This window comes from Actinia tenebrosa, unplaced genomic scaffold (genome assembly GCF_029948245.1).
Source record: "Actinia tenebrosa isolate PJP-AT-01 unplaced genomic scaffold, QUT_ActTen_1.0 PGA_scaffold9__36_contigs__length_13948895, whole genome shotgun sequence".
NCBI lineage: Eukaryota > Metazoa > Cnidaria > Anthozoa > Actiniaria > Actiniidae > Actinia > Actinia tenebrosa.
In genome coordinates this window covers 10619986-10647602 of record NW_028292586.1, presented here as the reverse complement: position 1 = coordinate 10647602, position 27617 = coordinate 10619986, and the positions used below count along the sequence as shown (strand labels likewise).

General features: G+C 35.7%; 2 protein-coding genes and 1 long non-coding RNA gene across 5 annotated transcripts in view; 2 read left to right on the top strand and 1 right to left on the bottom strand.

The window, feature by feature from the left end:
- LOC116304767 (coiled-coil domain-containing protein 33) overlaps positions 1-4383 on the top strand; it is a 38951-nt gene extending 34568 nt beyond the window's left edge. For both annotated transcript variants that reach the window (XM_089024882.1, XM_089024881.1), the window contains exons 28-30: positions 895-942; positions 1438-1512; positions 2870-4383. In XM_089024882.1, the coding sequence (XP_088881008.1) occupies positions 895-942; positions 1438-1512; positions 2870-2965 (219 nt within the window). In that variant the 3' untranslated portion in view covers positions 2966-4383. The remainder of the gene's footprint in view (positions 1-894; positions 943-1437; positions 1513-2869) is intronic.
- Positions 4384-6846: 2463 nt separating this feature from the next.
- Positions 6847-27617, top strand: part of LOC148904797 (uncharacterized) — a 33475-nt gene continuing 12704 nt past the window's right edge. For both annotated transcript variants that reach the window (XR_016118771.1, XR_016118772.1), the window contains exons 1-2: positions 6847-6927; positions 14168-14235. This is a non-coding gene — a long non-coding RNA (uncharacterized LOC148904797). The remainder of the gene's footprint in view (positions 6928-14167; positions 14236-27617) is intronic.
- Positions 24401-27525, bottom strand: LOC148904799 (uncharacterized). Its single transcript, XM_089025179.1, has 2 exons — positions 26945-27525; positions 24401-26809 (listed from the first exon to the last, which is right to left on the bottom strand). Exons 1-2 carry the CDS (start codon positions 27506-27508, stop codon positions 24785-24787), a joined length of 2589 nt encoding a protein of 862 aa, XP_088881305.1. The 5' UTR covers positions 27509-27525; the 3' UTR covers positions 24401-24784.

Genomic DNA, 27617 nt, shown 5'->3' with positions numbered 1-27617 from the left:
TAAATTATTTGCATGACCTTATTTGGTGAATTATTACGCGTAATTTCTCATCTTATGCCATAAGATTCACTATCTTCTTGGAATCCATCCTAAGAGGGGGTGGTTGGGGTCGATTTCGTGAAATATTTCGTAGATTACGTCAGGGTAATAAGGAATATCCTTATCCAGCCGACAAAACATCCACTCGGCTTTTGTCATATCAGAAACCTCAGGAATAGACTTACCGGTAATTTCAGACAAAAGATAGGGAATAGCTTTGTAATATTTCCCTAGTTTTAATTTTTTCAATGTCTTCCGTAGACTTTGTGGGGTTGGCTCTTCTAAATGGTCTATGATTTTCTTCTTTACTTCGTTGTCTAAATATATCGGGTGTAAACCTTGGATATGACTCATCCAGTCCCTGAAGTATTTTATTCTCTTATATGGGGTTTTCTTACGACCTCCATTGGCGTAATATTGCTCTTTGGTAGCATTTGGTACGGCATTACGAATATTCTTACCACACTCGTAACACTGTGCTGACGTGTCGTCTTCTATTTGCATTTTCTTACCACAACAAATATACTTATTTGGTTTAGTAGGTACAAACTTGGGTTTCAAGCACTTTACACAGAAATCATAAACAAACTCTTTACATTCTTCGCACTCCATATATAGACTAACATATTTGCGCTGTTGCCCCCAACCACACTTGGAGTGGGGATTGTCCGTATGTGGATTTTTGACACGGGTCTTGCCCGTGTTGAGATTGCGCTGGAACCCCCATTCCCTATACTACTCATAGAAAACTAAACAGTATTTATAGGAGAAAGCATGACTAGTGATTGATGTGCAAGTACCAAATATTTAGAACAGTTATTTTTCTTCGTGGTAACGCTGTTAACACTTTTCTAGTTGGCAGAAAATGCGAGGAAATGGGCTAAAGAGAAAACAAAATTACAGGTAAATAATTGAAAGCATGTTTTTTATTGGCAGGGAGAGGGCTGAGGGATTGCAGTTAACTTTGTTAAAATGCTTGTAGCCCTCCTCTTTAAATAATTCACTTTTCTACTAAGTCAACGAGGCATTAGCCTTCCTAGCCCTCCCCTCTGAAACCCCAGCCCCCCTCCAAGTAAGTAACATACCTTCTCTAAATATGGAAAGCACAATCGTAAATAGACGTCTTTTTCTTTTTAAAGATGGTACAACACTTTTAAACTTGTAGCCTTTATGTGTAACATAATTTTTCTTTTGATAGGCCTAATAGAAAAAAATATTTTTCCCATCCTATAGTATCTTATTTTCAATTGACATCTACCATTTTTCGAGTTTAAAGTCAGGTTTAATTTCGAGTTATATTAGTTTTGATTTGATTTGTTTTGACTCTCCTAGTATAGTCTTAACTGTTTTAGGAGTACCTTCATTAAAGACTAAAGATTTGATTCATACTTGAAACAGGCAAAGCTTAACGAGATGGTTTTAGAACAGCAAGCAGGATTTCCTAGTCATTTTGGTCAAGACGCTCGATATACAGTAAGTAAACTGGGTTTGACATTTATTCTTTTGAATTTGAGTGGTTTTCAAAAACCCGTGATACAGTTACTCTTAGTTACTATCTGATAACGTGCATGCATTGCTGCTATATTCGTAACACGCGAACTCGCTTGCTGCGCTGCACGCTGATTTTTTTTTGTTTTTTTTCTTTTCCCGTCATCAATCAAAACTAGTATTTGTTTCACGGGTTTTCGAGAACCACTCTATTACACTTACAATTACACTTTTTACCTGCAAGTTTCTTAAAGCTATTCGAGGCAGGTCCGAAAGAGAAAGAAAGACATATTTTCCTGAAACAAAGGATTTCATCATTCGACACAAATTTTAAAGGGGCACTTGGATGAAAATCGATGAAAATTGGAAATGACTTGAAACTTGTTTAAACTTATCTATTTGGCCCAGATAGTAGCTAAGCAACATATTTTCTTCACAGTAAAAAGTGGCCGATAAAAATTATCAATTTTATTCAGCATCTAAATTGTGAGTAAATGACGTCATTTACTCAACCCTATCGTTCTTTTACCTTTTAAACCAAGATTTCTCATCTGCAAGTAGCTCCCAGGCTAAAATTTTCACTAATCATGTTTACATAGTCATAATTGAATCATATTATCCTCAAATACTTCAATTATTTGGACTTTCAAAAACTGGGGCGTTTTCGTTCCAAGTGCCTCTTTAACTGTCAATGAACCCCAACTGCAAATGAAGAATAATGATTAGCAACACTATTAATGGCTTTAAGCTCGTATAAAAAGGAAAACTCAAATTTGAATTCTTAACAGAGGAGAGCAGGATTTAACACTCTTTTCACTGATACGCGCTTATCGAGACAGCAATCGCAACAGGGAAATAGGGCAATACACTGCCGTCCATTCAAATAATATAAAGGTACCGACCAATATATTTGATTGACGAAAGTGTATTGCCCAATTTCCCTGTCCCGACTGTTGTCTCGATCAGCGCGTAGCAATGAAAATAGTGGTAATGAAGAGAACTCGTTTTATTTAATGGACCTCTTACTTTAGGCTTCATGTTTCGACTTAATAGTCCCTTTTCTCATTCCATAAATACCGCTGTTTCTTAAGACTGAAGACTCATTGTCAACTTTTATGTAAAGAATGTGCAGCTTGAACAATACCAATGCTTTGAAATCCCACGGACTTAAATGGTATCTGTGAATAGCTGACGAATAAACGAGGCTAAGCCTGTGCCAATGAGTCTTTTGTCTTCAAAAACAGCGGTATGCATTGAATGTGAAGCTGGTGTATTTCCCGGACGACAAAAAGATATCAAACAAGTAATATAAATCTCATTATTCCGACATCTTTGATTTCAGCCTGATGTTAACTTCAATCCAAGTACCAACGTACTCTTCTCTGGGACAAGAAAGCCTTCGCCAAAGCTAAATCCATTAGAACGAAAGCGGCGTTAGTCACTGCAGTGTCCTGCCCATCATATCGACAGGAACATGTAACGTTGTTGCATGAAAAAAATAGGTCTTTGGTATAAGACAGCAACACCACTAACTTACAAAATTTTGATTTTGTGCTGTGAAAAGAAAGAAATAATCAGGAAATATTTATTCCCAATATGTGTTTTTTTTTGGCGGATTCTATTTAACGAATACTGATCAGTCTGTTGAAAACTTAAAGTACTTATAAGCCTTTGCACAATATTTTCAGAATTGATTCTTTAGATAGTGGATAGTTGATTGTGAAAATATTTCGTCATTTGAATGTCGGGTCTTTGAGATACGAAGGTTTATATCCCCAATATGTTAATGACTATGACGTAACATAAGGAATCATTAAATATACAACACTGCACTCGTTCTGGAATACAGTAATTTAAAAGAATCACCCTTTTACTCCTGACTCACGTATATTGGAAATATAAACCTTCGTATCTCAAAGTCCCGACATTCAAATGACGGCTTATTTTCACAATCAACTATTCTCTATCTAAAGAATCAATTCTGAAAATATTGTGCAAAGGCTTATAAGCACTTTAAAGCCATAAATAAAACCCCAAAGTCTCGAATTATAGTTTGCCGTCTCAGACGTATTTCTGTAAAAAAAAAACAAAAAAAAAACAAAAAAAAAAAACCAAAAAGTAAAAAACAAACAAACAAAAAACAAAGACAAAAAAAACAAACAAAGCAAAACAAAAACAAAAACAAAAAGCAAACAAACAAAAACAAACAAACAAACAAAAAAAAACCGCGTAAAGAGGCTAAGACCACTCTGTTGCTCAGGGTTAGGCTCGAGTTTGTGCAGAATGTGTTCAAGTAAGGTCGTCCGTTAATATCGTTAACATACATGTATTTACTAGACGCTGATGCTGTGAATTTACAGAGTATTCATCTTGGATTGTTTTAGATAGGTATAGTTTATAACCAAGAAGCGAAATAATAGTTGTATATATAAGTGGAAGTAATTTAAATTATATTTTTAGCCTCTTTTCAAGTCTGTATAGAGCTGTCTCGCAGGGCAAAAAAATCGGCAATCTTCAATATTTGGATTTCAATAAAAGACATCCAAGCTAAATTTCACTAAATTTGATATTTTATGGTATTATCTGTATTTATTTTTCCGAAAACCAAAACCAAAACCAAAACCAAAAATTTGGCCATGAAAAAATTTGCCTTTCCTGCATGCTCCCGTGAAAGGGATGATAAAGTTGATGGAGTTGCCTTCGACCCCTACTATTTAATAATAATAATTTAATCACTTATTGTGCGCGCATTCCATACAATGATCATGCGCTCATTACAATATTGATATAATATATATAACTATATAACTATTTGAAAATAAGATGAATAAATATATATTGATAAATACTAAAAAACTATCAAAATGCTAATTTAAAAAAGGTGGGTTTTAAGATGGCGCTTAAACAAACTAACATCTTTAATGGCGTGAAGGTCTGCGGGAAGTGCATTCCAGAGAACGGGTGCCGCCGCAGCAAATGACCTGTCCCCCAATGTTTTCCTGGTCTTGCGATTAAATGGGGCAAGTAATAAACCTTTACTAGATCTTAAATTATAACTCCCCTTATCCTTTATGTTGATGAGCTCAGATATGTAATCAGGTGCGATACCATTAATAGCTTTGAAAACAAATAGCAAGATCTTAAATTGCGTACGTCCCTTCACTGGTAGCCAGTGTAGATCAACTAATAGTGGCGTAATGTGACAACGCGGTGCGCAACAAATAAGTCTCGCGGCAGCGTTAAAAAACGCGCTGTATTTTATTAAGCTGGCACGCTGAAAGACCATATTTTCACTGCATAATTAATGAACTCATCGCTAAAAGTTATGTAAATCCCAGATTCCGACGGGATCATGCTTATAATCGATAGCCATGATTCTTTGCGTCTCTGTCATATAAATATACTCTCCCATCTAGAGCGTGGTCACTTCAACAGATCAGACTCCGTGGAAGGATACATTTTTGGATAGCGTTTCGTATCACCGCCACCAGCAGCATGGCAGACAATCTTCCTCCTCTAGATCTGCCCGTTCGTGACCAACCGCCGGTTATCCCGCCTGCACCGGCTGATGATCAAGGGCCGAATAACCAGCAACTTCCACTAGCTGACGATCCTCCTCCAGTGGACGGCCAAGTACCTCCGAACCAAAGAAATCTACCACCCGGCGGCGAGAACACCCAAGTTCAGGCTGAAGGAGCCGTTGGTGGGGTAAATTTCAATGTCGTTTCAAACGCAAAGTTTCCGTTGTTCAAATTGAATTTCACTTTACTACGGTTTTTTAGTCCTCCCTTGTATTCATATCCGGTCATGCAAAACCTAGGTCTTATAATTTATACATTCCATTAACGTGTTTTTTAGTCCTTCGTTTGTTAGCGTATTTTGCAATACTCACACTTTGAGAATGGTTTGCGTACCTCCGGCGAGGACCATGTGGCAATTTAAGCGTTTTGTTTTTAAATGGGCATGCCACCAGTGAAAAAAAAATAACTGTTTTGGTACCATATCTGTGAGAAAGTTTTACCGCTTCGGCTTTACTACAAACGTACGCATTCTACTTAGTTATTGGTTCCACTGATAAAGAGGTTTAATTATGTAACGCATGGACTACCACCGGTGAAGACAGTGAATAGATGTAACATTTTGTTTGGTTAAAGCATTTCCACTGTTGAAGAGTTTTAACAGCGTAACGCATGGAATACCACCGGTGAAGTGGAAATGCTTTAACCAAACAAAATTTCACATCTATTCACTGTCATTACCGCTGGTATTTCATGCGTCACGCTGTAAAAACTCTTCAACGTTGGAAATGCTTTAACCAAACAAAAATTTTACATCTATTTTATTGTACTTACGAAGCAAAATTATAATGACTGTAGATTGTCTTGGATTGGAAAGTAAAGATTTTTATCTTTACGTAGACAAAGAAAAAAAACCCCAACTGTTAAAGATCTTAAAACGATGAAGTTCGAGATTTAAATTTTATGAGTGACATGTACAGCTATTTCGCCGCTGCTAAGATTTGTTTCTCGTAGTAGATTCGGTAGCTGTACTTAAGAGAACCCGTTCAAATTTCAATTAAATCAACCACTAACTATTTTTTGAGAAAATCTTCTCCTCGCTTATCATCACTGTAAAGTACAGCTGTGAGGTAGCACAACGGGGTACAACTGAAAACATGAAAGGGCTCCTCTGATAGCTGCTGTACAGACGGGCATGTATGACCCCGGAGCACAGCTCTTACCATTTTAAATTTGATTTGAGGTTCGGATTAAGAGAAAAAAACCGAGAACAGGAAAAACCCTCGGAGTCAGAAAGAGAACCATCCAACTCAGCTCACCTTTATCTGAGAGCACTGCAGATAATTTTGTAATACGGGTACTAGAGAATGTGCAGAGCTTTATATATTTTTAGAAAGTATGTTTTCTATGAACTGACCACAGGTAGCCCAAGCTTGGTTTCTGTGGTGTCCTATTAAAAGGAATTGTATGGAGATTCATCAAAAATTTCAATAAAATTATTGAAACGTGAAATAAAGCCTCGAAATTTTACCCGATCATTACTTTCGCTCTGCTTGTTTTTTTGTTTTTGTTTTTGAATTTAGCCAATTTAGCCCGTTTTAAGGATTTTTCCCCCCTCAGTATTTCGTACCAGTATTTCACATTTCAATGGTTTTATTGAAATTTTTGATGAATCCACATACATTTCCTTATATATAACATGACACCACAGAAACCAAGCTTGGGCTACCTGTGAACTGACGACAAAGTTGCAAAAACTATGCTTGGGTACCCTTTGTTAAACCTCGTTTCGGTGTTCGCTTGACCACCATGTTTGGTTGAAAGACGTTGTGAAAATCAGTTGGAGGGCATTTCTTCAGCATTTTTAGGAGCAAAATGTCAGGTATTCATAACTTTTATGTGAACTTCTTAACCATTAACTAATAATTTTTAGTTTGTTGGTCATAATTATGGTTCTTGCATTGAATATTTTCTTTTAATTGTGCTGAATTGGAAACGTGCTCTCATCGATATTTTCCCGCCTTTATTCCACGCTCACACTCTCACCACCATTAACTATGAAATAATTCGAATGATAAGCTTAAACTAACCATAAAGAAAGCAAAAATGCCATTATTTATACATTTAAGGTTAGTATCTTTGTATACGAGTTAACAGGTACGTCATAGGGTTTCCGAACACAATTTGTTAAGGATTTAGTTTTGGTTTTCTTCAGTGACAAAGGTTTCTGTTTTCCCAGTTTAATATGATGTATGCACTAGCCACAAACCCCTTTACCCCCCAGACATGATAGGGGAATTCACAAATGAAGAACTGGGTAATTTGAAGGAATTTTACCAGACTCCTAGCTCTGGAGCTAATTCATTTGTAATGTACTAGTTAAGTTACTTGGACTGTTTCAGGGTGGGAAAAAAATCTTCAATTTTTGGTCAATCCCTAACTGCTACTGTAATAGTTAAATACGTTTTTGATGGATTTAAGTCCATACTTCAGCGCAATGCGAAATAAAAAAGCCAAAAACTTCGTATCTATGGAAGCCATTTTGATTGAAATATGAGAGAAATTAATACAACTTGACCTTTCTGGGCACGGAGTGTTGACAAACACGACTAGAGTTTCGGAGATCACGCGACACGAATTACATGTGTTTTTTGTGAAATTTCTCTCTTTAAATGCTTTTTCTTACTCAATAATTATATTTCAATAGTAATATATACCAAACAGCAATTATATAAGACTCAAAATAGTAGTTTAGGCCCCTGTTTAATCTGATAAAGTCGCCGTGACAAGTCAACATTCAAATGCCTCGTGTTTCACTCTTGGTACAGCGCATGCGTCCAGCCGTTGCTATGGTTGACTTCATTTGTTTGGGACGCCATACTGACCTCGGATGTAAGCACATGTTTACGACGTTTTATGATGCAAAACCGATAGTTTTCATGGTTCAATTGACTTGATATCGTGAGTCATGATGTAGTTCGATGTCAGAAACAACATGGCAGCGAATTCTTTCGTTTGAATTCAAAATAGAAGTATAGCGACTTTAGCGCATTAAAACACCACTCTCCCTCACGCTTTCTTCAGTAAACTCTTTTGTATTTATCATACTGTCCTTAAATTTGGAACAAAGCTTAAATAGACCTTAAAGATTAAAACCTTAAAATAACTAGGGTTAATTTTGACTTTCAATTCAATTGACAATCAAGTTTTACCAATGGTTTAGCTGGATTAGTGGCTGTGCTCTCATTTAGAGGTGAAATACAATCCCCTGCTTTGAGTGTTCCCAAGTTTTGTTGAAAATGTCCAAATATTATTTTCTGTTTGTTGTGGTCGCCACATCAATTTTTTTGAGTGGGCAGAGTGTAATAGTGCGAGCTTTATATTGAGAAACCTGTAGAATGTAGAACAAAGCAGACCATTTAATGTATATATACACAATTTATTAAAATAAGAAGTAGTTCAAGGTATTTTACAACTTCTTTCTTCTTTCTTTGTTAATGAGGGGTTATCAGGTTGTGGGACATTTTAAAATTTAATCCAACATAATTGAAAAATAATATTCGAAAAGAACATGCCAAAATTAGTAAAAGAGGCTCAATTATCCTCTGAAGAGGCTCAATTATCCTCCGAATATGCTCAATCATCGTCCGAAGAGGCTTTTGCTTTTCCAATAAAGGATTTTTTATCTGCATACAAAGCTCATTGTCTGTGTTCAGCCAGGCTTGTATTCGCTGTCCTGCCTGGTAATTTTGGCGTAAAAGTCGGCCTAAAATTTGAGTAGCACTTGCAAAACCTTTCATTTAAGGATGCTGGGTACAGTTCACGACCCATTTTTATTTGAATGAAACTGTGTCAGTTATTTAGAGTACCGAAGGGGCTATCTAAAAACGTGAAAAAATGTGGGGGTCCCCACGCATCCAAGCGATATAATTGTCATTAAAGACCCTGATGACGTGAGTGCATTTTGAAGCACTTCAAAAAATCACATATCCCTTGTGTTTGGCTAAAGTACATCGCAATTTTGCCTAAAATAATCTTAAACATAAATATTTTTCATATTAATAAAAAGATTTGAAGTTGCAAAGATGAAAGTACATTTTTTATCTGCTTTTGGGCAAAAGTAGGTGAAATTTCAATTTCGGACAAAAGCACAAAATCAAAAAAGAAACCACTCAAAACTATTTTTATCTTTGAAATAGCACATTCAAAATTATCTTAAGTGTTTACAAAATATACCAAGAAAATAAAAAACTGGGGTCGCCATGTGTTTTTTGGAGTTATAATTTTTTGAATATCAGATTTCAAGCTTTTTTCCAGCTATGGTTACAAATTTACTCCACCCCTCCCCTGAGAGACGTGGTTGAGCATTGCATTATGGGATGGTAAACATGACGGACTACTGCAAGAACTACTGGATCAAAAATACGGTCACTAAATGTCCTAGAGAATGCAATAAGAAAACCTCGTAGGGATAACTGAAAATTGAACAAAGCCCCAAGATTTTCATAGAAGAAACTAAGTGGTTTATAGTAGGTGAAATTTCAGTTTAAAACTCCGAATTCGCATTGAATGTAAAACAAACTACCAAGAGTCCAAACTTTTTTTCGTCGATCAATTCATGAAGTTTAAGTGCCTCTTTACATTCACTACACCCACTTTTTAACTGCTCCATCAGGTAATCTAACTCAATAATTCGCTCTCCTTTAATAATATTTTGTGTTCGTTTTCAAGTTTTTCTCTTTTGATCTTTTTCGTCTAGTTTTTGTCGCTTCACCGGTACTCTATTTCTGACGAATCTACCATCTAGTCGTCGTTTTCTCCTTTTCACGACTTTGACTTTTATTTTTACAGTACTATTTAACTATCCCATATAGACACACATGAAGAAATTGCTATTAAAAAAAAAAATGATGACAACAGTGATCACGCATTTATTTCGTTTTGTTGTTGTTGATATTTTTGAAAACATTGGATTTCCTGTGGATTACGTAATGTGCGCAGTAAAAGTGCGCGCTGACAACTGTACCCACCATCCTTAATAGTACAGAAAAACCAAATGAAAGTTGTGATAAATAAAAGTGAAAAATTTCATTAAATATATGTAGGCACTGCCTAAAAGCAGAGCTCCCGATACACAAGTCACAGGGAGCCCAATTTGAATGAATGTGGAAGATAAAATTAAAATCGGAAAAAATCTTAAATTTTTTCATTCAATATTAAGTTAATGTCTCCCATAATAAAAAACATGCACTGAAAACGAATCAAAATGCACTACATCGTTTTCTTTGCACGAGAATACTCTCCCGATCCCACTTATATGAAGATAATGGCTAGTAAACACTAGCGTTTACATGAATTTTGTACATAACTCACCACCAACCCCCCCAGGGGCTAGTTTTTTCTAGGAAGATTCTTCGACAAAGTTTTCCATGGCCGACATTATTAAAGCTTTGAATTCCTGGTTAATTTTACTTATAAAACGAAAGATAACTACAAATAATCCAATACAATATCAGGTTTAATGAAATTTACCTCGGATGTCTTTCATTGAAATCGAAATTTTGGAGATTTCCGAACTTTACGGACAAATCAAGACTATGAAACAGACTTGAAAACTTTAAAAAAAAAGGTGAGCAAAATACATAAGCTTAAATTATTCACATCAAAAGTTTTATGTTTTTGCAAGAACGGTATTTTCATTCATAAGAGTCTTAACTATTTTTCGAGAAGCTTGAAAACATAAGCTTACTAGATTTTGAAAATTCAATTTTAGCAGTTTTCATCTTGTTTAACAACAAAAGTTTTTGAAAAACTAATGAGTTTACATTCATTTTAATATACTTGACAAGAACAACTGAGGCAAAATAGAAAATAACGCAAAATGCAATGCAAATACAAAATAAATTTTTCTTTGTCAGTAAATTGGCATTTGGAAATGTTTTTTAATATTTTCTTAGCTTTTGAAAGTGAAAGACAAGGTACCGCTCTTTATACAATAACACATCTCATAACAACACAAATTTAAGCTCAATTTGAATATTTGGTGTAATTTTAAAACTCATTCAATATTTAGAAAAATTATCTGTAGAAAGATATAAAATTATTGAATGAAATTCAAAATGAAAGTACCCTTACCACAATAACAAAACAGGTACACTTTTTGTACCTGACTTTTTTCGCACGTTTGTCATTCTAGTTCGTTGCTTGTTTGCTGGTTATTTTAGGAATGTTATTTAGCTTTGAACTTTGTCAAAAATCTCTTGGATTTGTTTAATTGTGGAATTCAAAAAGTGCTTTTTCAAATAATTATTCTATATCATGTATGAACTATGAATACTCTTACCATAAAAACAAAACAAGTACTTTTTTTTCGCTCGTTCGTCATTCTAGTTTGTTTCTCATTTTCCGGTAAAGTTGTAGCTATGTTATCTACATTAAATAAAACAAAATAGAAAATGTCCTAACCTCTATCTTCACACTGTGGCGAATTCTTTTTTGCCATGATTTCTTCAATAATTTTTTGTTTCGTTTTTACAATATACCAAAAAATGATAGTTAAAAAGCTTGTTTAAAAAAGTCGTCATTTTCCAAGTGACGTGTGATTTGAAAGCTCGACCAATCAGAAATGCGATGTATGCCTGGCGGGCGACACTTTTAGCGTTATGCACAGGGTTCCCATGCGATGACCAAGAAAACTTGCATAGTTTACCATATTCTATACCTATGGTGCTTCAGCCCGCATTGGAGCTCCGCTATAAAAACACTACACTTACTTGAACTTTAAACAATCAACCATGAACAGTCGAGTCTCCCACCACGAGGTTCCAAGGATGTCATCGGTTGTCATCCCCTTCGGCAATAATCGTAATACAGTGAGATTTTGATTGGTTCCGAAGTTTGTTTATTGTTTTGTATTGAATTGTTTATTATTGATGATGATTGCTGATTGGTTCCGAAGTTAATCACAATGCCTCGAAACCCTTTCGACTAATTCCGAACGTTTGCTGAGTCACACTCACTCTTATGGAGGGGTACAACTCGATGACATAGTGGCTTCGCGTCTTCAAGGGAGTAGCCTCAAAAATGATAAATGTAGTATATTGAAATATAATAAATTAAAGTCCCTTTTCAGGATTGACACACACTTTTTCCACTAGATTGATTAATAATGCTTGAGCATCAGCTCCATCTGTAGATTCAACTTGATCAGCTCTTAGTACTACACTCCTTGCATCTGCTTCATCACTACCTGCACTGCTTTCCACCAAGTCGTGATGGTGTCGGGCAACAACACTTGAAAACCAGTCCTTTACCTGGTCATACAACTCTACCTTTTCAACCTTTTCCAGAATCTGTACGTAATGGAATTCACAATGAATTTAAAATTTTGGGATTGTGTACAAAGGGCAATAATACAAAATTGATATCTCCATCTTCAGTCTCAAAATTCTTTTTGAGATTGAAGATAGAGATATTTGTATCTTGCCCTTTTCTGGAATTATAATTATAAAATTACCAATTTACTTTTTTTCTCGTGTACAATAGCAGGGTATAATTGTATCGCAATCTCATGTCGAGTTCCACATCCACCTCCTCAACAATAGTCTTTATGTCAGTGAAGTCTGGATCTTCTAATATTTGAACAAACTCTTGCCTTAATTCAAGCACAGCTCCGATACTCTTTATTGACTGATCTTCAGTGTCTCTTAACTTCTTTTGCAATCGCATTGCATTTGCAAGGCTTTGCTGTTTTGACAGCCTTTTTGAAGGGAATCATAGCAATTCTTGAAAATACCCTGAAAATACGAGTAAGAAGTGTCTAAAACATAGCTCGGCATTTGATAACAATGTTTAATATCCAAAACTTTGTTCACAATACAAAATTCTAGAAGCAGAGGTGTGTGTTTGTGTCTTCAAAGCAATATTTGATGGTCATGATTTTATATCAAAGCAAATTAAAGTCGCTCGTTAAATGAATTCATTTTGTTTAGTTTTCAGGTAGTCCTTCGTATATATGTAGTTGCTGAATGAAATAAATCTTTGTTTGATGCAAAAAGAACAAAATATCTTGTTATTTTGATTTGCAAAATGGATGCAAAAAATTTAGGTGTCCAAAAGGAATTTTCTAAAATTTATATATGGAGAGAAATACTAGTCAGGTCCTTAATTTGCCAATAATGAATGTTTTAAAGGCAAATGAAAATAAAACCTTTAATCAATTTCTTTATCGAAACGGTTTCTGATAAATTAGTTTATCCTTTCATGACTTTAAAAATATATTGCTCAGCTTTAAATTACTAATATCTTACCGTAATTCATTTTGCCAACTTTTTACGAATCATTCAGATCAAACTAGCTTAAAATTCTTTGTTTCTGCTATTCTTTTTTAAACACTACTGGTTGCACTCAATTTAAATATTGAAATTGTTAATAGAATCTTCTAAATCGTGCTTTAGTAGCAAATACATCATGCATTGGCTGGCTGCAGAATAAATAGAATGAATGAACTTGAAAATCACCCCCAATCTCTTACCCCAAAATCACATTGTTAAATAGTGGTTAGAGTGTAAAGAATCTGAGCAGGGCATTATGCATGGCAGACCTTGAACTTCCTTGAATTTTCCTTTTCGACTTTTTGAGAAATGAGAGCAGAACAAGTGCAAAATGTATTTACTTGGGCTAATTACACCTTACCTGGCAAGCTTATTGGGCTCACTATTAATGGCCTCCTTCAAGCACTGCGGGTTCATGGTTGCAGTCAGTACTGTTCTTGGCGTTGATGCTTTTTCATTGTTTGCTGCTTTCCTCTGGGACTGCAATCCCACGCAAAAACAAAACTTTTGAAGTTACTATACTAACATGGAACATGACCAGAGTGGAACTATAACTAATACCTTTGCCTGTTATATTGTTGCACATGCAAATACACAGCATGGAAAACCATTGAAAAATCAAACCAAAACACCATCATTTTTGATATACACATTGTTGTGTGTAAATTTTAAAAATTAATTATTAAGTCAGTGAGCAGTTAGTATCCATTCTCAATATCCTGACATTATGATGTAAAAATGTATCTACAATAATAAATTGCTGATCAAGTTTTACCTTGTTAAAAACAGACACTGACAGTTTCTCCAAAATAGAGAAATCAGCTGCAGCATCCCACCAGAAGGGAATGGTCTGTGAGGTAAGGAGGTTTATCCCACCAACAAGCGTACATTCTATATGAAGTACAAAAAAAGAGTGCAAATTTTTTGGCAAACATTGGTTGGTTTAAGCAGTGAGGACAATAAATTCATGTATCCAGCATGTGTGTTTTCAACCATATTTTTTGTGAATTACATGAAATCAAAAAGATTGATTTTCTTTTTAAAAAAATCCAACTTGGTTTGACAGTTTTCAAAGCCATTTATCCTATGTCTTAAGCAAGTCACATTTTGGCAAAAACATTTTCAAGGATATTTGTTCATAATTGGCTCGCCTAGGTAATGACAATCAAGCTAAAATTGTCATCATTCCGGAATTTCATCTAGGTCTTATATTGGTCCAAATATTAAATCTGTAAGTCCAGATTAAGGGTTTACAATAGGGGAATGAAAATGAGAGGCATGGTCCAAAAAGTACAGTAGGGAACCACCCTAAGTGGAAACTGAATTTGTCTTGAAACCATAATTGAAAAATTCTGTATAATTACCATTAGTTTTTGTTTGTTATTTGTATTATGTTGCCATTAACTGTACTCATAACAAATTTACATACCCCCAATACAATTCTTTTGGCCTAATTGTGGCCATGGCAGCACCCAACTAGGATATAAAAGGATAGCTAAGGATATAAAAGGATACCCAAGGATATTCAGGGATAGGTAAGGATAGTTAAGGATACTTGGGGATAACTAAGGATACTCGTGGATAGCTAAAGGATACTAGACTAAGACAGATGTGGTCATAACCACTTTTGTCATCAAACGTCGCCTGCAAATGGCCTGGTTCCACATAACGACAAAGCTCAGTTAGGTAGTCCAGCTTGAATGCACAGTCCTTTATCAGTCCTTCATTTTAATATACACGCGATTTATATAATTTCGACGTACAACGACTGAGCTACAACAAAAACCCAAACTAAATATATATATATTTAAAATACTCAACACGCTTCATGAGCTCCTTTAAACTACGAAAACTTAAACAAACGAGACACTAAATTTATTTATTTGTCTGTTTGTCTGTTTGTTTGTTTATTTATTTATTTATTGCGACACACGAGCATTATACATTGCCAACACATGATAAAAAGATTCGAGCTTACATCGATACAACCAAAACTGCGAAGGTTAACTCGACATAGGAGTCCTCTTCAACTTTACTTTCTCAACACATGGGAAAATTTTTTTAAAGCTTAAGTTGAGGCACTATAAAATACCGAAACTTAACTGATGCACCCTTCACACTTTATTTCTCGATACACAAGCATTGTACATTCTTGACACGAGAAAAAGTTTTAACTTAAAGTCGACACACGACAAACTGCCTAACTGACTCGACACATGAGTCCTTTCCGACTTTACTTTCTTGACACACGAGCATAGCAACGAACAAAGACAGTTAAGATAGTTATTGAAATCAACCGAACGCACGAGCCCTTTCCAGTAAACTAAGTAAGAACCAGAGGACTTTAATACAATAAAACTAATAAGCGACTAAGGAAAAGAACGCTTAAACACAAAACTAAGAAACTAGGAGTAAAAACAGAAGTAATGCTAAAAACGATGAGTATCCGTGTGACACTCATAATGTTTGCAATTTTCTAATAGACTGATAAATCTTTTCAAATAATGAAAAAAATATTGAAGTATTTAGTATCATTTATGCCTGACAGTTAAATTACGCTGGGTATCCTGTGTAATATGATAAGAGTGGGGCCTAGGTAAAAGTTAGGCATGTGGCCCATGCTTGCCTATGCGGCCCTACAAGGTCAGTGAAAACTGTCATTTAGTGAGGGAAAAGTCAGTGAAAAATCAGGGAATTATTATTTTCAAAATGGCTGGGAGTCCTGATAACGAAAATAATATGTGAGCACTAAAGAGTAAATCACCGTTGAAATTATTAAAATCCCTAAAAATAAGAAAGTTGGCCGAACGGAGTCCTGTTTTCTTCCTTAAGGAGATGCAAAAAACATCAATAAATTGTTAAGCTTTGGCAACGTAAAGACTTGGACATGAAAATAATTTTGTGACTCAAGGCTTTCAAGAGTCTAGAGTTATAATCAAATGGTATCGGGCTTCATAACGAGTGTCCGAGGAAAAACCATTGGAAACAAGTTCGTGGTGTTAGGAAAAGTTCGTCATTTGGAGCGAATGAATGAACCGCCAATACCAATTTCGATTATCGCTAATGGAGAAGGAACGATAATATCTGCCCACTGCCTGGGTTGCAAAGCAGGTCTAGCAGAGTGCTGCTCTCATGTAGGGAGCGTACTGTTTTATATTGAGTTGTGGAATAGTATACATGGAAAGTTGGCCTGCACACAAGTGAAATGTACGTGGCTACTCCCAACTTATGTAAACGAAGTACCGTACGCTCAAGTTGAAGACATCAATTTTAAATCAGCTCGAAAGTTGAAAGATGAATTAGACGATAAAATTGATAGTGTACAACCCTGGACTAGCACTCCGATAGGGAAAACGAAGTCTTTCCCAAATGTCACCCCTACAGAAACGGATATGAAAACCTTTTTTGCAAAACTAAATGAGAGCAAAAAAAAAGCCTGTCATTCTTTCTCTAGTGTCCCCATATGCTGATCAATTCGTACTAAAAAGTTGGCTTGTTCCAGCGATACCATCCCTTTATAATCATGAGAATCTGAAGCTAAACTACCCAGAGCTGTTACAAAAGTGCTGCAAAGTCGAACTATCTCTTTCTGATTCCGAGATGTAATTAATAGAACAGGAAATAAGGGATCAATCAAAAGGAACTGCGTTTTATAAACATAGAGCTGGTTGTGTTGGGCCTTCAATGAGTTATTCTGTTGAAAATACAAATCCTGACCAGCCATCTATCTCACTTATTAGAAACATTTGCTATCCACAGTTGTTTAGTGTGCAATCTAAAGCAATCAATCATGGAATCAAAAATGAAGGCAAAGCCATAGAGGCTTACAACCATCTCATGTCTGCAAATCACAAAGATTTTGTACTGATAAAGTGTGGAGTTTTCATTGATAAGCAACATCCCTGGATGCATGCGACACCTGATTTCCTCTGTTCCTGCTCCTGTTGTGGTGATGGGTGTGGAGAAGTAGTGTCCTTACATTATTGAAAACTGGGACTTTGAAAGTTATGTGCTTAAGAAAAGTTCTTGCTTAGAGAAAGTGAATAGAATATTTCGACTAAAGAGAAAGCACAATTTTGACGACTTTGTCGTGTGTGCATTCAGCGACAACAGACCGCAAATCTTCATTGAAAGAATTCTCCCAGATACAAGTCACTGGGAAGCTATCGTTCCCAAAATTACAAAAGTATGGCAGACATGCATACTACCCGAGATTCTTGTTGGATGGTATACAAGAAAACAGCACTTACCTGAAATTAAACCAGCAAACAAGTCCTCTGGTATTCGTTACTGTGGAGTGCCTTGTCAAGGAAGAACTATTCACTGCAGTAACCCAAAGTGCCTAATAAAGGAATTTCACCAGACATGTTTGCATTTATCAGATTCAGTCCCCAATGTTTGGTACTGTCCTAATTGCCACTTGCTAGCAGAATTTCAATGCAAAAAGCCAAGAAAAGCATCAAAGCATCAAACTGGACAGTATTTGTGTATGTGGCTCATCACCAAAAATGAATGAAAGGCTTCTCAAATGTCAAAGTGAAAATTTCCAAAATGGAAAGTTTTTCCATCTCCAGTGTCAGGACTATAAAAGAATGCCTAACAATAGTCAAACTACGTGGGTGTGCAGCACCTGCAAGTTGTCTCAAGCAGCCAAAGTAACTGTTTCTAGTTCTATTGGTTCTACCACTTGTTCTTCTTCTTCAACAGCCAACACTGTTAGTGTTGCATCAACAAGCCAATTAAAATGTGAAAACAGTATTCCACAGATGCAAGCAGCTAAAATGGACAAAAAGGAAAGTACAATCCTTGGTAAAAATGCTAGTGTTGTATCTACAAGTTATTCATCAATTATTGATTCCAGTGATGGTGAATCCGATGTCAAAATAACACAAGTGACTAAATGGGTATTAGACAAGAGGGCTTCCCTTGGTAGCCTCAATGACAGTCATTTTGACATTAATTCACCTACTGGATGACTGGACTGTACAATAATTCAGCAAGCGCAAGTATATCTACAGAAAGTCAATCCTCTGATAGAGAGCTTAAAAAAAAAAACCCCTTGGCCCCATTAGGAACTTTGATATTGTCACTTCATAATTTGTTCAAATATTACATACAGGACATATGCACTGGGTCTGCATAAGCTCTATTGGATGAAGACCAGGCATAGTCAACCTTTACGATAGTCTCTACCATGATATCATTGACAAAGAGGTTGCACAACAGGTAGAGAGTTTAATGGCAGCCAGCTACATAGGCATAGAAAATGTAACAGTCCAGCAACAACTGAATGGGAATGACTGTGGAGTTTTTTCCATAGCATTTGCCACATGTCAGGTTTATGGTTTCAACCAAGGAGACTTTACATTTGACATACCCAAAATGCGCCCACATCTGGCTCAGTGTTTGGAAATTGGTAATATTACAATGTTTCCATCAGTTTAGAATGTGTTTATTTGAAACAGTAATGTTGCTTTAGAAGAGCAAATGCATTAATACCATGAACGAAATACAAAGTTGTTAATAATCATAGTAGCTATTTAGTGAATAACAGTTGGTTTCGATCCACTAGAATATTCATTACACTGTGACACAGGTAGCCAGTCAAGGATTCATGTTTGACCAGTTTAATCATAAAGAACAAAGCCTATAAAGAAATTATTATTAGTAAAGCTAACCAAACCAGTTGACTATAACCTCTAAACAAAGTCCATTTCAACGAAAGTGCTACAAGTAGTAGTTTACATTGATATAAAAACATGACTTTGAGAGTCTGTGCGACTCAGGAGCAAACTAACAACTTAAGTAAGGCTTACCCTGACGGCCAGAACTGATTTAAATACTTATTTCGACTTGATGGCTTGTCCTATAAAATTATTTCAAAGATTATAAGCTAATTGTGTAAAGCAAAAAGGTAAACAAACAAGACAAAAGACTCCTAGAGTCGAAGCATTTAGCCACCAACAATGAGGCAAGAAATAAAGACAAAACAATTAAAATAATGCACAAAAACTTACAATATCTCCTGATTATACTCTAATGAGTAATTCAAATGAAGATGAAAACACGATGTCTTGGAAAAAGGAACAGATATTCACAGATTTTGCTCAATAGGCGTTTGATAAAACTTACCAAAAGAAATAAAGCATGGAGAGGCCCTCGTCCCAGGTCCCTCTCCCATGAACCACAGGAAGTCCATCTCACAACACAAAGACATACCTATACACCTATTTCATTTAAGAAAGGTTGTCATCGCTAAAGGAGAAAGGTGATAGGTTATTCATAGTTCCAACAATTTTTGGAATAAATTTTTTTAAATGAGTTTTGAGATATCCAGTGTTGTTTGTAGCCTGAAAGAACTTTAAAGGCTTTGATTATTTGTGTTTATTTTCATATATTTCACCTTAGAATCGACTATTGCCTTTGGCGGTGACAACTTTTTTTTAAATAGGTGTGTATACAAGAGAGCACTATATTCTATTGTGCTTTAAATGCAACAATATGGTAGTAAATTTTAGAATTAATAATAAACAATTAAGATTACGCTAGTTTTTATCAGCAATGTCCAAAAATAAAATAGCTACTCTGACAGGAATAAAGCAGAAAAATATTTCTTTTGTCACCAATACCTTATGAAGTTTTGAATACAAGAATATCCTGGTATTTTATTTTTATCTTTATAAATAAATTAAAATTCTTAAATTTTGGTAATAATTATTATGTTTATAATCTAGTCAAATGGAATGATTGGTGGACAAAGGTTAACAAGACCAGAACACACCCTTAAAATGCTATCAATGACTGGTACCTGTTCCTTATTGCTCATGAGGAAGTCAGTGCTCAGTGTCCCTTTCAAAATTGTGTACTTGCACCTCAGCAAACCAATCACCCTCTCCACATGAATTCTGACATTTGCAATTCCTCGGGTGTTTTCAACATCTATGGGGTCCAGCTGGCTTTTCCTTAGTAAAAGCTGGTATCACAAGCTCTGCTCTCTTGAATGCCACACTTTCATGAATTGTAAATCCCCTGTCGGCCATAACTAGATCACCAGGCACAAGTTTATTTAAAATACCACAGTTTTCAGTGAGGAACTTATCAAATGTTCTGCCACCCCAGGCCTTTGATACAAAAGGAAATACCCTTGCAAGAAAGGATGGAAAATTCCTAAGAATTCTTAGGAATTCCCTAAGAATTCCCAGGAATTTGTTCTTAGGAATTCTAAAGAATTCCTAAGAATTCCAAGGAATAAAGGTGCGAAATTTCACGGTAAATTGGGACCATTATTCCTGGGAATTCCTAAGAATTCCCAAGAATGTGAATACCTTAAATGAAGATAACAAACAACAAAATTATGATTTAAATATTTGCTTCTTATTTTAATAATTTCATAAAATTTTAGAAAATCATTTTCAATTTTGATGAAAATTATGATTTAAATATTTGCTTCATATTTCTATAATTTCTTAAAATTTTAGAAAATCACTTTCAATTTTGACGAAAATCTTTGACTAAAATAATCAATTAAAAATCTTAACTAATTAGAACTGTAACATTTCTTAAATAAGATATTCAAAAAATTGCAGTATATGAAATCAATATAACATCTTAGAGTTCTCTTGTTTCAATTCTTGTTTTTTAAATTGATTTCTTGACTTTTTTTGCTGTCCTCTTATCCATTTATCAATGTCTGTTCTTGAACAGTCAGGATATCTCTTCTCCATGGTAGCTAAAAAATAGGGAAAAGATTACTAAATTACATGCTCTTCTTTAAATCAACTTATATATACTAGTAACAAGAATAACTTACTGTAAAGAAGATCAATCCGCTCTTTGTCCATTGCCACATTGCCACTGATTCCCTTTAAGGAGCACTGGCAAATTTCCTCTGTGGTGAAAAGACTAGACAAAAGGGTTTTCATTCCCTCAAACGGCTTTGAAGTGTTGCTTACAAGACCTTCCAGACGATTCTAAAAATATAGAGAAAATATAATAATATAGTAAATATTAATCTATTGCTTATTCTCATATAAGAACCTTGCTTACTACTACGTTGAGCTCATTACAACATTATATTACTACAATGCCAAATATCACTTATCACTAATGTCACACTTACGCTTTGTAAAGTATCATCTTCAGTGTCTGGAGGCGAGTTGGACTTATTCTAAAGATTAAGATGAACAATATCTTATGTTTATTGTCATAAAAAAGGTCATGCATTTTATACATTTTAATTTTTTGCTTATTATGTTCATAAACTGTAATTATGAAAAAAAACCCTATATATCCAGTAGCAGTGGATTTCTTTTCTATTGATGCTGCAATGGCAAAACATGTAAATTGATCAAATAAGAAAAAAGCATTTGAAATGTATAAGTTTGCAGTATTTTCATAATCTCATTTAAAACATAGGTACATATATTGATACGACTTTACCTTCTTTCCACGAAGCTTGGACTTCAGAAATTCTACCTCACGTTTGAGGTTTTCAACTTCAGCTTTCAACCTTTCCATTTCAATTGTTATTGTGGAGCTGAAGGACTGCCACTCTACTCTACTGCCATTATGTGTTGTGTTCAAATGTGTGTCTGGTTTATGCTTTACATCTTGTAGCATGTTTAGGTATGTATTCATAGGTGGATGTATGTCAGATGAGTTGCTGATGTCTACATGTGGATAGGGAGATGATGTTGATGAATTTGGTATAAAACTTCTGTTTAAACTTGGTGTACTGTGGGAAGAGGTTTCTGGGATGCTGTGATGTTGTGGAGTGCTGTTTAAGTGGTTTGGAATGATAGTTTCATTGTTGGCAGCACGTGAGTAAGCAATAGGTGATAGTGGAATAGTGGGTGGCTTTGATGGTGTAACATGGAGCTGCTGAGATGTGGATGGTATAATGATGGGTGGCTGTAATGTCAATAGTCTTGTGTTGAGTGGTTGTGATGTTACATGTGTCTGAGATGTGGATGGTATAATGTTTGGTGGCTGCGATATCAATGGCAGTGTGTTGACTGACTGTACTGATGGTGGTGTTATATTGGGTGGCTGAGATGTGGATGGTATTATGATGGGTGACATTGATGAGTCAGTCATGGCGTGTATTAATGGCAGAGGAGGATCATGCGTGGCTGTTTCTGTCTTCTTGGCCTCAAGTTTGTCCTGTTCAAGCCGCTTCTTACTTAAAATTGACTGGACTCTCTCTTTTTGCACAGATGCTTGTAACTGAAGTAAACAGATCGTGAGTTATAAACAAAGACAATGCTGAAGGCAATAAAATAAGAAAGAAATGGAGGGGGATTTTAATACCTTGATCTCTCTTCTCTCTTCAGCTTTCTCTTCTGAATGCCCCTTTTTGTTCTATGGTTTTAACATAAAATTTTTATTCAGTGTCTATTTTGATCACTAAAATTATCACTTCTCGTTACTACCTTAGTCCTTTTCTTCTCTTTAGAGTTATCTTCAGGTTTCTCTTCAGTCTTCTCATTTGTGTCCTAATGAAAAAGTTAGAGCAGTTTTAATTTTACATTTTTCCTTGGTGTCTGCAGGTGACTTTTTCATTACCTTAGATTTCTTCGTTTCAGGTACGTTTTCTTCAAATTGCTCATTCTAGTAAAAGAGAATATGGAATACATTTTACATAATTACAAATATTCAATTCAAACTTTTTAAAATTTTATTAAAGTGCTACTACGACGAAAATCGCTCAAACTTGGATTCAGCTGAAACTTCCTAAGAATACTCTTTGAAGGTCGAGTAATCACTGTATAAAGTGTTTTCTCGATATTCAGGACGAAAGTATGATATTTTTACGATTATTTTTTGGAGTCTGTGACGTCATACACTCAACATCGAACATCGCTCCATACATTTCTTTGTAGTTTATGATCAAAATATCAGTAGTAAAGGGAGAAAGAAATACCCAAACACCCCAAAATATAAATTATAGTCACAAGTAATGTGAAAGAAGCACATTAGCCACCCTTTGGGCTTCATAGGAATAAAATAAATTAAGGATTTATATACAAAGAAATATATGTAGCAATGTTTGATGTTGAGTGTATGACGTCACAGACTCCAAAAAATAATCGTAAAAATATCATACTTTCGTACTGAATATCGAGAAAACACTTCATACAGTGATTACTGGACCTTTAAAGAGTATTCTTAGGAAGTTTCAGCTGAATCCAAGTTGGAGCGATTTTCGTCGTAGTAGCACTTTAAGAGGGGATGTCAGCAAAAATCGAACATTTTGTGGCAACGGTCGAAAAATCGATTTCGCTCATATTCTAACCTTAGGTAGGCCTTATTCTAACTAGAACCACTATGTAGTTTGTTTTTAAAAATATCGCTTATTTTACGAGAAAAACGAGGAAATTGATTTTTGCGGATTTCAGCCTTTTGACGGCGGAAAGAAATCGACTACTTCAGAGCCTTCGCGTCGCAAAGAAAAGTAATTCAGACATATAAAACCATTATAATCTTATCAATTGGTATCTAAACTTGTTTTAGGAAAATGTTCAGCTATCTCAGTTTCCTTTTTCAAGACGAAAAAAAATTTTTTTTGACCCATACATTTTACAATACCAAGAGTATAGAAAGTTTAAAAAAATATTTTGGTATGTGCTATATAAAATAATGGGCTAAAATTTGGGCTAGTTAAAGTTAAGATGCTATATAATCTCATTCCACTGAAATTTGGTTGGGTAAATTATTTATCGCGTAAATAAAAAGCTTGAAATTCTTAAAAAATTCAGCGATTTCTCTGTCGGCAAAGATCAGTCGATTTCAATAGTTCTGCACAAACAACGCAATAAATCCGAGTTTGTTCGTTTTTCGAGCAATAATCTAAAGCAAAAATACTTTAAAAGGCCTAAGTTATTATTTTTAAGATAACGAAGAATCTTTTGAGGCTCAGATTCAAACACGCTTTGCTATTCGTGACTGAGAAGTGGACTGAGTATTGTAAGCAAACTTGAATAACTAACAAAGTGTCTAACGATTACAGTAGGGATTGCTCACCATATTTTCGGATTACTTCAGACTATTCTGCTTTAACCGTTGAATATTATTTATAGTTAGGTGAAGAATAAGTAGTCGTTCTATTTTTCTTGCTCCTACCATGATAAATTGGGAAAGGAAGGTAATCTGAGATGTAAACATGTAATCCACAATGCATGCCGCTTAAAACAATACACGTCACCAGTGACACCAAACTGACAGTGACATCTTATTATAAGATATCGTCGTGTGTTTCATATTTTTGAGATGAATTTCCTAGGTAACTGAGGATAAACTAACAAACTTTACCTTCAAGAGAGACAGACTGTCTGACACTTCAAACGTGCTAATTAGCGAACGTTTCAAAATAAACGTGGAAATCGCTGTATTTTCCATAAGAGATGTTCAGGTTCTCGCACTGCAAATACAGGTGTTGACTAATTCTTGCAGGAGATGTAAGTATGGCTTCTTGCGTCTTGTCTTAATGTGAGACGTCTCAAGCTCGAAGGAGGCACAGATTTCCTGAAGCATTTGGATTGAAAAAGATGATAGCTTGGATTTGGATGCCATTTCGCAGATATTGTAATGATCAAACATGATTGGATGTTGTGCAGAAACCAGTTCCATTACTTCATTCATTACATGAAACGATTCTTTTTCTTTGTTTTCCTCATTTTTCTTCATTTCATCGTTGTCTTCGTCATCAGCTGAGCCTAGCTTCTTTTTTCTTGCCAAACGCGAGAAAAAGCCTGCAATTTGTTGCGACGTAAGATATTCATTCTTATTGAACATACTTGAGCCATCTTTGTTTTTGGCCCTTCTCATGGTCTGGGCCACAGCTGCAGGATTGGCCTTCCTTCCAGTTGATTCTCCGTTTTCAAAAATATCGGTTAGATAGTTTTTCTGTGCTTCATTAAATCTTCTTCGTTTTGCTGCTGATTTTAGTGCCCATCCTTTAGGAAGCACTTGATCATGATCTAGATTGACGGTAGTGTCCCCATCTATCTGAGGAACGTCAGTAGCACCATGCTCTAGCTTTGTAGCGTACATAATCATAGCTCTGTCATACAGAGTTTCATGCTCAAGAACATATTTGTGGCTTCCATAATCAATATGCTTTTCGAGAGAAGAATATCTCTGAAAAGACATAATACAGCCTTCTTCGGGGCAAAAGAATAACGCATTTTCGTCATCTCGACCAATTTTCGCGCCCTCACTATCTTCGTCTTGGTTATCTTCTGTTAAGTTGACATCATCATCATTATCATCATCGTCATCATCATCATCATCATTATCCTTAACTTTTTTTACCTTCTGCAGTGACTCAGCTTTAAGAGCGGGTTTTTTTGTCGGCATTTTTCTTGCTTTGATGGAAAGAAAGGTAACCTTTGATACTTCATAATCTGGAATCTTGTTGAGCTTTGGCAATTTGTTGGGCAGATTAAAGCTACTCCAAGGCATAAATTTGCCAGCACCAATTTCATAAGCCCTCCAAACTGTAATTCCTTCATTGCTGTAAGCGATGTTGTTAATAAAGCTCACACCTTCCCATTTTTCTGATAAGTCTGGAGAAGCTTGAGCGCCGCACAGTGTTACTCTTACCCCAGGGATTCCTCCAAATGACTCCATAGCACACTTCATTTGTTGAGCAGTATCTATATCATGTCCTGAGTTTAAATACTTCTTCATATGATTCTTGATAGTTGCAGCCTTTCTATCGCATGCGCCTTTGCCGCCCTGCGGGTCTGAGAAATCAATGCGCACTAGATTAAAGTCATTTTGTGATGCAACCTGATAAATGCCAAGGATTGTCGATGCAGAATGATAACATCCGGCATTATCTTGTCTGAGGTAAAGAGAGGTAATGTCAGAAGTGATGCTCTTAAGTTGCTGTAGAACGTCGTCAAAAATAGCCAGAACAGCAGGACTGTCCTGAATGCAGCTTTCAAATATATGTACAAACGTCAACATTTTCATTTCTCCTTCATCTGTTTTGGTCATGGCAACAGTTATGTGCCAGGGGATCCCGCGCTTACCAAACCAGTCTTGCTGGCTTTCTCGGAACTTTCTTGGCAAAAACTTCATTGCCCAGTCGGAAACTAAAAGCACTGCCTCCTTTCTTAAATCTTTAATAATTTCTTGCCTTGCTTGATCTTGATTAATTGATCGTAAAAGATGGGACTTCCAGGCCTCGATGTTCTGCGCGGACTGGGAGATCAAGAACTCCATTTCTCCTTTATCTTCCAAGGTGCATCTAGTGCTTTCTACTACGCATTTTATTTCTTTCAGAGTTACAGGAAATAAGTTACATCTATCGCATTTCAGGTCATGCTCGTGGTCACAGTCAACCATGTGGTCATCTTCACTTGGATAACTTAGGGCGTGCGTTCTGCAATGATCTGCAACTTTTGAGCTTTTGGTAACGTGAACCTTCAACAAAACATTATAACGATATTATGCATGTATTTCATGATGCTCATTGGTTTGGAGCTTGGGATTTTACTGCAGCGTGCGCTTTCAATAATGAATTGTTGCAGAATAACTGAAAGTGAACATTTAGTTTACCTTATAGTCGCCTTTGAAGTAACGCTTTGCTAGTTTGAGATTCTGCTTTATTTCCTTCGCCCAAGTAAGCCCATTCCCGTAAGTGTCTCCAAGCTTTTCAACCAACTCTTCAAGATCATCAAAGGCTTTTGCTCCAAGTGCTGAAAAGTTGTCTAAGCCCTGTAAAGATTTGCGTATTGAAGCTGAACATACGCTGAGAACTCTGCATAACGAACTACGACTCATTGGTTTGAAACCTGTCTCTTGACAATAGCTTTGGTACTGACAAATAATTTGCTCAGGTATCAAAGATCGTATAACATTTGGGATCCTGATTTCTGTTTGTGACGATAACTTAAGCGTTTTCTCGCCAAATGGCAAATCTTGTACAATATGTGAGCTGGTAATGAATATAATGAAGTGCTCAAGCTTTTCTGGTTGAACGTACATTCGCGTGTTCTTAGTGGAAGGTAAAACTGCCCCTCTGCCGTGGAGTAAAAGGTGGTGTCTTGCAAGATTGAAGCGATATCTTGTCAAACTAGGTATCCACCTGCGAAGCTCTTTAAAACTCAATTTGTCCGCCATGATGGATAATATCTGTCTGCGGGTGCTCCAACAACTGCTGTTATTGTAGCATTCAGATAAAGCCTCCATAAGGGAGTTATCAACACTACATTTATTAGACTTCGTTTCT